The 11,501-nt window shown below is 38.8% G+C and overlaps 1 protein-coding gene and 1 long non-coding RNA gene across 2 annotated transcripts; both read left to right on the top strand.

The window, feature by feature from the left end:
- Window positions 1–109: 109 nt before the first annotated feature.
- On the top strand, window positions 110–2,295 carry LOC139147669 (uncharacterized). The gene is made up of 3 exons (XR_011555776.1): window positions 110–314; window positions 1,298–1,337; window positions 2,141–2,295. It is a non-coding gene; the product is annotated as an uncharacterized lncRNA (long non-coding RNA).
- A 3,539-nt stretch (window positions 2,296–5,834) lies between these two features.
- On the top strand, window positions 5,835–10,348 carry LOC139147671 (zinc finger protein 708-like). The gene is made up of 3 exons (XM_070718820.1): window positions 5,835–6,166; window positions 7,656–7,778; window positions 8,438–10,348. Exons 1-3 carry the CDS (start codon window positions 6,022–6,024, stop codon window positions 10,216–10,218), a joined length of 2,049 nt encoding a protein of 682 aa, XP_070574921.1. The 5' UTR covers window positions 5,835–6,021; the 3' UTR covers window positions 10,219–10,348.
- The last annotated feature ends 1,153 nt before the right edge of the window (window positions 10,349–11,501 follow it).

Here is an 11,501-nt window from a genome sequence, read left to right as displayed (position 1 = left end):
CATATACGAATTTTGGTCGCTAGAGGGCGCTGTGAAGAATCTGGGAAATCTCAGACTGCCGCGTTTACAACAGCTGTAAGGGCATGACCCAGACCATCCTCGATCAAGGAACAATTTTCATAAAGTGCAATTTCTGTCGATTTTCATGGTTTTTTCCGATTTCTTTTCAGTGAAGCCATTGTTTAGCAATTAATCAGAACATTTTTGACCAAAAAGCTGTAAATTTTGCTGTTTTAAGCCTACTTCTTTGACATTTTCACTCCTACCCCGACGAAAGGAGTACAAGGCCATTTCTTGGAAGTCGACGGTAAAAGGTACGTTGAGATTATCGTGATTTTGTCCATTTTTCTGTCAAAAATATGAATTTTAGAAAAAAGCAACGATTTCCTTAATTTTTGACGCTTTTTTTCTTATCAACTGTGATGGTCATGAATTTGGAGAACGTACTTTTGTTAAGCAACTCGAGAGCTTTGCAATGGTATGCCGATCGCCCATATTCACCCAATGAATGCAGGAGGAGTAGGAATTTGACTATGAGCATGTAAAAACTACTTTAATTTTCTAAGTTTTACGTCAGTAATTAGCCTGTACAAAGGCAGGCTAGGCAGGTAGGCTACTGACATAGTAGGTTTTGACAACGGAATATTCCTGCAGTATCTACCTCCGGCAGTGCAGTGTACTATACTGCAGCTGTGACTGACCATGGCATGGCCACTGTACTTTTCTGTGTCTGTCAGTTGTCAGCATTTTACTTTCATGTTAAAAGGTTTAGGAAAAACACAAAGAACGAGACATATGTTTTTAAAAGATGCAGTGCAGTGTATCAGAATGCAAGATGCATACTGCGTCTGGCCATCTAAATATATGCCGTTATGCTTTGCAGTATAACCTTTCTGAACAAATGTAAATAAACATGTTTTTATTGTTGTTTGTTTGTTTGTTTGTTTGTTTGTTTATCTATTAATCATTCTATTGTTTATTTATGACTTTACACAATGCCATCAATAGAAAATTTTACATAGTATTGTTTATTGATTTTTATTTTATTATTTTTTTTGTTTATTTATTTTTTATGTACAAGAATGTTCATATTCTATCCATATGCAGTCATTATAAGTTCAAAATTTCACAGGAGAAGCAGCCAAAATTTCAGGATCAGTTCTGTACAACCATCTGATTAAAATAGTCTTTGCCCAGTGCCCCCACCCAGGTGACGCCTGATATCCATTTTCATTCGTTGATGGGACATTTCTATTCCTGAGCTGCTGTGTATATTAATTCCCTTATCTCTTTTCAGGAGTTGGTGTCCATGTGCAGCTACAGTATGCATATAATAGGTGAGTGATATGTGAGGTAACTCACAAATTATCCTTTTGACCCAGTTGACAGCATTGGAATGAAATGTTGAATTAAAGAATCAAAATCTATGATATTTGTATTGTATTGATTGTTGATTAGTTTGAAAGTGCTTGCATCAAATTGTGTAATTGCCATTATGCTATTAAAAGTCTATATTCCCTTATCAAAGATATGATTGTGCTTGCATATTTTGAATCGGTTAGAATTTTATTGCATCCACTGAGGATATCATTGTCCATCATGCGTGTGCATGCACCACCTTCGTAACCGCCCCCATATTTTTTGACAATGCCTTTTATTCTTAAGAATGCTTTCAGTTGACAAACTCTACTGGTGGGATTTTCAGAGATATACATTGCATTCTCAATGGTAGAGAGGCTGTCTTGAATGGCTTTGTTTTGTTTGTTCTTTGATAGTCTGTTTTGTTCACTCTCCTTACTTCCACAGACCTTTCCTTCACTGTCTTTTTTAGGAGGGGAATATTTTAAAAGTGTATTCATGTGGTTTATCAAAACTGTGTATTTTTCTGTTGTATGGTTTTCAATCATTTTTGCCATTGTGTGTCTGTGATATGCAATTAAGTCACCTGCTTCACCTACTTTATTAATTTCTTCATCTATACTTTCATATTTTTTTGAAATCATCATCAGTCTGTCTCTATTTTGACTTTGACACTCAGATTTTCTGGTTCTTTGCCATTGAGGATGCTCTCAATAGATTTCACAATACTGAGCTTTTCCTGTTCTAATTTTGCTTCACTGTTCCTCTGTTTTTGTTCCAGGTCTTTTTTATGGAGTTTCCCATGGACATTTTGCAGATGCCTGTTGATAGTTGGCCTCGTCGCATATTGCATACTGCACATTGAACATTTGTGTGTTGTTTTATTATTTACAATTAAAGATTCAATATTTGACTCAATACTGTCTGAAATATTAATGTCCATGTCTGTAGTCTCATTTATTTTGAAATCAAAACTGTCAACGGCTGCTTCAAGTTTCCTGTTTACTTTTGTCATGTCATCCATTTGTGTTGCTGTAAGCAGTTTTGTTTCATGATTTACACCATGGACTTCCACCTTCAGGTCAAATTGTTCAGACAGTTTACTTTCATATTGTTTTATCTCACTCTGTACAGATCCTGGTAGCTTGGCAAATTTTTGTACAAACTCTAGCTGCTTATCAATTTTTCTGCCTCAACAAAGAGCTCATCTATAAGTTTTCCAATATTTCGCAATTTGGCATGAAGGTGGTCCATGGTGTAATCATTGATTGGATTATATGCAATTAGAGGATGACTGGTCTGACCAAAACTGTTAGTCTCTGCCCACTCAGTCATCTTTCAAGCGTTACTGTCATTTCCCATTCATGATGTGGATTATGACATTGCTCCACAGATGTCAAACACAAATTACAAAAAAATTTAGTACTTTTTCGTTGCAAAACCAAATTCTTGTACTTTTCGTCACCCTCTAATTTTCGTCGATATACCACCCCTCTAATTGTATTTTTGGCCCAGCCCTCAGTCAGATTCAAAATAGGAAGTATGTCCTGTTGTATCAGTGTGTCACTTTCAGGTGCGTTGATGATGGCAAAGGGGATACGGCTGGCATCAGACTGGGGATTTGGGTCTCGCCACACCTCTGCACCATTATATTTAATTACTCGAATTGCCCCACTTATTGCAAAAACTTTAAAATTTTGAGAAATCCCTTTGAAATCCTGAAAAGTATCGCCTCCCTCCCCAACAATCACTTCAAGTTTTTTACGTTCACACTCGTCTTCAATGTTGAAATCTAATTTATTTTCTCTTAATATACAAATTAAATGTTGCCAAATTAACCCCTCCAGATCCTTTATGTACCAACCCTTTTTATTCTTGCTCTCAGTTTCTTCAACCATCTCATGAAAACGTCTTAAATTGCTCCGCAAGGCACCAAGTCTTGGAATTCTGGAGACATTATTAGGTGTCCTGATAGACTTTTCAAGCCCATCATAGTCGGCTTCTGACAACCCCCCACCTAAATGAATAAAGATGTGTTCAGCCTCCTTGTCATTCCATAATGCTATGTTGTCAATATCCTCATTACCGTGCTGCTCATCATTATCTAGTGGTAGCAGGGTATTAGTTAGAGCAGTTTGAATAGGTTGAGGGAGAATATCTAGAGAAAGGGCTTCTTTAAAAAAATCAAGTGTTAAAATAGATTTTGCAAACGTTTTGTCCCTTTTCATTCGTAATTGCCACAGGGTGGACTCATCATTTCCGATATTTTTTCCCAATAATCTGATGTTGCCGCAAAATTTTATTCATATAGGCCCTCCCACCCATGGATTTTTTAGAAATGGCTGATCGATCTGAACTAAATAGAACCGAGACAGCGGCATCAACATACTCCGTGTCTGCACCTGACTGACGTTTCACGTTTTCCACAAGTTTTCTTATGACCTGGCGAACCTTACCAAACCCCTTTTCAACTACAAACGCAGAACATCGATTAAGTTCGTTTGCAAGTGCGGATCGGGCTTTCATTAATTTGAACTTGTGGAACACTCGACTCTGTTGAAAATTGTCCGGCTCATTGCAGCTGCCCAAACCGTGATCTCGAACCATTCCCCTAACAAACAAGTCACTTGTCCCGATAGCGTAAAATCGGCTGCAAACCATACGTAAGTTACAGAAGTTTTTCACTTTCATAAACTGAACATGATCATCATCACCTTTATTAAAAAAACAACAATACTGAAAAATTTCGGTTAAAACCTCCGATGGTAAGTCAACAATGAACAAGGTCGCACAGGCTGTGCCACAGTGCCGATTTGCAGCGGCCGCGGACCAACCTCGTGTTCGCCTGATGATTGCTCTCGGGCCTTTTCAACACTCGATCTCCGCGCCTTTTGCGCCTGTTTCGCCCGCTTTGATGGCCTAGGCATATTTGACTAATTTATCTTTAGAAAATATCACAGAATGAGCGTTAAAAAACACGACGATGTCTGAAAGTACGTTTTCACAGAGCCGATCGGTCAAGCCACTCCGCGTACATAGAGTGTCTGAGCGTAACTGAGCGTTGGAGATCAACCTGCGCAGTTGGTGAGAAAAGAATTGAGTTCTGCGCCTTTCGATCTGCGTTGGTACAAATCGCATTGGATTGTGGGAAATTTTTCGTACCGTGTGCCATAACTTCCATAAGGTCATGCCATTTCGTACATGTCCGATGACTCGAGGTCCGTGACTGAAGGTTGTTGACATCATGTAAAACTTCCGGGGCACATAATGACATGACCTGAACTACGACCTCTGCTTGTTTCAACTACGTGCAATGCGGAACGTCTCCTTTACTTCCCATTTTTTTATTAACGTTCAAAACATACTAATGTTACATTTTTTGACATTTTTGAAATTATCTTAACTACGGAAAGAAGGACTACTTGCGTATTTGATCATCTACCATCCGCCATCCAGCGTAGCTAGACATGTGCTCACGTATGGCGCGTAATGCGTACACGCGTACGTACGCATACGAATGTTCTGTGCGCTCTATCTCCGTTTGGAACAAGTGACATAATATTCGATTTCTACTGGTAACTTTCACATATATAGACAGTGGTAAAGAGGCCAAAACACGGGGCCAAAGTAAAATGAAAAAACTCAGATGCTAGGTCCCACCAGGACAATATTAAAGGACAATACTGAATTGTTGAATTTCAGTGATTTGCTGTACATTTCATGATCAGTTTTATTCTGAGAGAATGTTGAAATGCTCAGAATATGTTATGCAAACACTAAATGTGAATGCAATGGCCTATGTTATTGTTGGGAAATATAGTATTGAATTCAGTTACCAGTATCTGTGTTTCTTGTCTGAGATATTTCTGATAAAAAGGGAACAATTATCTTGCCTTGTCTGCATCTGTGCAAATGTGCCAGAGAACCGCGTTTAACTTCGGCCTAAAAAAAAATAAAAAAAATTTTTCGCTCGCCGCTCCTGGGACTTGGTCCAAAAAATCCGATGAACAAGATTTTTTTTTTTCTCTGGCCTAATAAGCATTTTTTTAATACTGTCTGGGTAGCCTGTGATTATACAAAGGCTATGGGCACGCAAACAGGTCAGTTGCCACTTGAGCAGGATGATTATAAAGGAAATGAAGGCAACTTCTCTTATCAGATTTGTATCGAATGAGTAGATCATTGTTATTTTGTGTGGAATACATGGCACGACACACAGGCGCACGGAACGTTTCGTAGATCGTCGTCGGATGGGAAGTGACTGACACTGTGAGGCCGAAGGCGGAACGTCTAACACAGTACCGAGGTTCGGCCTTCGGCCTCACGGTGTCAGTCACTTCCCATCCGACAACGATCTACGAAACGTTCCGTGCTCCTGTGCACACGCCTATGGGGCGCGGATCCGACCACAAATGACTGTCGGTGTTGGTCGCCCAGAATGCTTTGCGGGGCTCTCACACATCCGAATCCAAATCCCAGTCTGATAATATTCATAAAACATCGCAGATCAGCAACTGCTTGTGAGGTCTTCGCTGACCAAATCCCTATCGAGAAATTACGTGGTCTCTCACAATTTTTGTGGTCTGCATAAATATCACAGTCGGACTTTCGGCACACATCTGTCACCCGCTTGCATTTCCTTGAAGTACTTATTGCGCAGAAATGGAGTCGACGGGAAACATGTGCATGGACAGAAAACTTTCGTACGGCGAGACCCAGAATACAGCAGCGCGTAACACCACTGCCACTGGGCCCGGGAGTTGTAGTGCTGATATAAACACTTGGGGATTTATGTTCAGTTCTGAAGGTATGCGACAACTTTTTCTCTTTCTGGCCTTTGTGTCGTGAGTCGGGTTCGTACAGGGCTTTACACAGTGAGTATATCTTAACAGGAAAGTGGTAGCCGGCCTGAGTAATACTACACTGCTTAGAGGCCCCGTAAGGGTTTCTGACTTAATGGTACCTGCTGGCGAAGTTCTGCTGGGGTTAACGGCCCAACCCAGGCCAATAAAACACTGGGAGTCTTGTATTACAGCTCTCTGCCATTCGGCTTATATTCTTTAATGGTTAAATACAGCATTCAACAGGAACTACAGCAACAGCTTACTGGAACTAAAGCAACAGCTTTACTGCTAAACTCTCTGCTCTCTAGACTCTCTGCTTACTTTACTCAGGATCGTACGTAGCTGCACTCAGCAGGGAATGAATGTCTGGAATGCCAAGTATGCCCACTCAAATTTGAAATTTTGACCTCCATAATATTCAGTGCGTGATCGGGCAAACATCGCAGAAACCGTCAATGGCTCAAGGGAAAATGATTGAAAAATATGTGTTCTTATCGTCAAGGTAGTTCGCAGGCGTACAGAATGAGTCTTAGATAGTCAATTATAAAGATGATATAAGTTTAGTTATTCAAAGGCTAATATAGTTCATTATTTTGCGAGTTAAATTTACGACACCGTTGGTGTCGTAGTAAACTGCCAAAAAAGCCCATGCGTTGGCTCGCAGCGGAACTGTGGCAATGACCCTTGACCCGAGTGCATTCGATATACGCCACAAGTACTGCTGCGATATCACAGTTAAGTGTAAACGAGAATAGTAATGCCATACCCATAGTTTTCTGTTAATCAGATATGAACTGAAAAGGCTCAGGTGTTTCAGTACACAATCCAGTTGTCTGTCAATTTAAACTTTTGCCACATGTTTGCAACTTCATTGAAAGTGTTATGATCAACATCATGATTAATATTCACAATATACTAGTACATACCAAGATTCATCAATTTTGATTCAATCAATTCAAATATATATCCCTTATTAGGAAAGTTCATCAAATATGCAAATTAGCAATTAACTTTGAGGTCACACCTTTATGTCTTTAATGGCAGATAAACCCTTGTTTGATCAATATTTGTAGCGTATCTCATCCGATTCTTTGCAGCCATTCTCACTGTATGTGTGTTTTTTCTAAAATCATTAACTGTGCAAATGAGCATGAAATATGCAAACTACACCCACCAAAATCTAATCAGCTCTTGCCATTCTCAAACAGAATATGTGTACCAGATTTGATTGTGATCTGATAAGTTGTTTTTGAGATATCGGGCGCACAGAAAGACAGATAGACAGACAGGCATCACTGAAACATAACTCACGTGTGTGAATGCGTGAGCTAAAAATAACAACAGAGATATACAGGCCATAGGTTCATTTATTGTTCCGTATTGTGATGTTTTATAGTTGTTAGGTGCTTTCATTATTGCAAGGTTTTCAAATATTTTATTGATATATTTCAGAATGTTCAGCAGTTTGTGAAGCTACAAGAAATGTTGGCCAGCTACATCAGCTAGGGAGATATTTTGAAATGCTTTCAAAGACATTGTGTCAGCAGTATCATGACAATGTATTACCAATGGAAAGTAAGTTTTGTATTTTCATTGGGTAGTAATAACCACAGCTATTAGTCAAGTCATGACAAGAAAATTTATCCTGCCTTGTTTACTGAGCAAATGGTATAGATATGATCTCAAGACAGCACATCAACTTTTTAGCTGCCATTGAATATATCTCTGCAGTGTAAACTGTGCCAAAATTCGAGGTTTTTGTACACACAGTGACACACACACACACTCTCACACATGTATATATATATATATATATATATATATATATATATATATATATATATATATATATATATACAGTGCTATACTTGCCAGTGGTTGTATTATACTTATAAAAATCGAGGCATGAGTTTGCGTATCTTATCTTTTGAAATGGATCTGTGGTAGTAGCTTTTGCTTTTGGTGAGAGAGAGAGAGAGAGAGAGAGAGAGAGAGAGAGAGAGAGAGAGAGAGAGAGAGAGAGAGAGAGAGAGGGGGGGGGAGGGAGGGAGGGAGGGAGTGTGTGTATTAGATGGCTGGTATAAGATTGAGAGATACATAGATGGATAAGGACAATCCCCTTGGTGAAGCTAAAATATTTTAGTTTACATTGTCTCTTCATAGCTATTTCATGACATCATGTCACTTCTTCACTTCTCCTATGGACTGTTGTTTATATATCACTCTGCTGACAGGTACATCAATTATCATACAAAGTCTTGTCCAACATGGTTTCATCACATTGGAGTTCACTGGATCCAGTAAAAAAATTCCTGAAGTAGACATCAATCAACAGACTGAACATGATCATACGGAAAACATCTGGACAGCACACAAAGAATTCTTCAGCTCAGCAGAGTGCTTTCAAAGGGGAGTAAGTGATATACTGGTACACAATCTGCAAGAAGACAAGGGCAGTAGCCACCTGAGGTGTGAAAGCAAAGACTGTAAGATAAATGACAGTGAACTGAGTCTGTTAAAAAATGGTCTATCACAATTAGAACAGTGTCATCCCTATCCAGTGTCTTGTGCTATGATTGACTGGACAGGTAAACTAAATGACCATATTTTGATAAACACAGATGTTCAAAGCAGACGATATGAAAGCCAAGATAGTCATATAGCAAATGTTGGGACTCACACAGGTGTACAACAGCATGAATTCGAAGATTTTGGTAGAACATTCACAGAGAAAAGCACTTTAATGAACTACACTCTGATAAACTCAAATAGCAGACCGTATTGGTGCGAAAAAAGTGTCACTTATAATGGACATTTGACATACACAAATGTAAAACAAATTGACTTCAAAGAAAGTAGCAAAGCATTTCAAGAGAGGCAAAGGCAAAATCTTGATAGACGTAAATCAATGCATTCTGAGACACAAAATATCAGACCTTATGAGTGTAAAGAGTGTGGTGCAACATTCAGTCAGACTTGCCATCTGAAATCACATATGTTGACCCACACAAATATCAGACCGCATGAATGCAAAGAGTGTGATAGAACATTCACTGTGAAACAAAATCTGAAGAGACATATGTTGACCCACACAAATATCAGACCCCACGAGTGTACAGAGTGTGGGAAAATATTCAGTAAGAAAAGAAATCTCAAGACGCACATGTTGACCCACACAAATATCAGACCCTACCAGTGTACAGAGTGTGGGAAAATGTTCAATCAGAAAAGCAATCTCAACACGCACATGTTGATCCACACAAATATCAGACCCTACCAGTGTACAGAGTGTGGTAAAACATTCATTATGAAAAGCCATCTGAATTCACATATGTTAACCCACACAAACATCCGATCATATGCATGTAATGAGTGTGGTGGAACATTCATAAGGAAACAAAATCTGGACAGACATATGTTGACCCACTCAAATATCAGACCTTACAAATGTAACAAGTGTTGTAGAACTTTCATTCAGAAAGGCAATCTGGAATCACATATGTTGATAATACACACAGACGCCAAACCTTATGAATGTAAAGAGTGTGGCAGAACATTCAGTCACGAAAGTAATATGAAATCACATATGTTGACCCACACAAGTATTAGACCACATGAGTGTAAAGAGTGTAGTAGAACATTCATTAAAGAAGGCCATTTGAAGGTACACATGTTGACCCATACAAATATCAGACCACATGAGTGTACAGAGTGTGGTAGAACATACAAACAGAAAAGCCATCTGAAGAGACACATGTTGACCCACACAAATATCAGACCACATGAGTGTAAAGAGTGTGGTAAAACATTCAGTCGGAAATGCCATCTGAACTCACACATGTTGACCCACACAAATATCAGACTTATGAGTGCAGAGAGTGTGGTAGAAATTCAATCGGAAAAGCAGTCTGAACTCACACATGTTGACCCATACATTTATGTCAGACTGTCTGAAAAGGCAAATGTAAAAATGCAAATACCAGATCGTAAGAGTGTGGTAGAACACTCAGACTGACACACTATTGGAAGGCAGTTATGTGAATATTGACCCACATAAATATCAGACCACTTGGGTATAAAGAATGTAGTGGAGCATTCAGGAGACAAACACTTAAGAATTATATTGTGACACATTCATTTGTAAAGCCACATCAATGCAGGTATTGTTGTAAAACATTTACTAGGAAGAGTGATTTGGAGACTGATTACATGATACAAGGAGCGAGGCAACAAATAAATGATATATAGTGTCTGAACTTGAAGAGACAGTTGACCCATGCAACAATCAGAGCATTTGAGTGTGATGAATGTGGTAGATCAATCAAAGAGTAAATCTTTCTGATGGGAATACAAATTTACCCACACAATTAGCAGACCATGTTAGTTTAACCCTTTGAGTGCTGTAATTTTTCAGACCAAAATTATAGTGCAAATTTTCCAAATTTTTATAAATTTTTCTGTAATTTTTCTGTAATTTTGGACCAAATGGACACCATATTTCATTGGCTACAGTGTTTTAGCAAAATTCTAGCAAAAATCTGAAAAAAATTGACTGGGGTATATTTTGTGAAGGTGACAAAAATTGACTTTGGCGCTAAAGAGTGATAAAACAATTAAGTCGGACATGTTGATCCACAAAATATCAGATCCTGTGAGTGTTATGAGTGTGATCCTTCATTTACAGATGCAATAATAAGTCTGCAGCCAGCCAAATGGTCAAATGACAAGCAAAATAACTAATGCAGCATTCCATGGTTTTCGCATAGTGATAGCGTTTGAATATTTCTTTGTTTCGGTAAATCTTGTAAGTTGAATGCTTTTTTTGAGTAAGATGAACTGTTGACTTCAGTCTCTGCACGATTGAATAAACATTTTTTTCATTTAAAGGGAAACAGTCATGAGAGCTGTGCCTGTGCGAGTTTCTTGTTTACAAACAATGTATTTCGTGCACGATATCTGGATGCACCTCATCATCATAGCTGCAACATTTCAATTCTGACATGACATTCAATTTTCATCAATCAGCATCGTGCCATGGATACAGTCCTAACATCAGTCGTTTGGGTTCCATATGGCCTTTGAGTGTAGTTCCCACTGTATCCCTTTAATATACATTGTAGTACACCACGCCCTCTTCGGCGAGTCTCATCACCCAACGCCTTGATTTTTGCGTAGGTCAGCGGAGCGGAAATTATTGCTCTGGCCTGCGAGAATGCCCTTTAATATACATTGTACATTTGTATACACGCTTGCCAGATATGGTTCAAAGTTCAACAGTCCTGTAGTGTGTGTGGTAAC

Source organism: Ptychodera flava, chromosome 13 (genome assembly GCF_041260155.1).
Source record: "Ptychodera flava strain L36383 chromosome 13, AS_Pfla_20210202, whole genome shotgun sequence".
Lineage (NCBI taxonomy): Eukaryota > Metazoa > Hemichordata > Enteropneusta > Ptychoderidae > Ptychodera > Ptychodera flava.
Note: the sequence above shows the minus strand (reverse complement) of the source record. Positions and strands in the feature narration are given on the sequence as shown.

Bases quoted from the DNA above. Each gene is read 5' to 3' on its own strand.
- LOC139147671 (XM_070718820.1), top strand. From the start codon at position 6,022: ATGGAGTCGACGGGAAACATGTGCATGGACAGAAAACTTTCGTACGGC. The intron at 6,167-7,655 runs GTATGCGACAAC...GATATATTTCAG, and splicing joins ATTTATGTTCAGTTCTGAAG to AATGTTCAGCAGTTTGTGAA. The intron at 7,779-8,437 runs GTAAGTTTTGTA...CTCTGCTGACAG, and splicing joins CAATGTATTACCAATGGAAA to GTACATCAATTATCATACAA.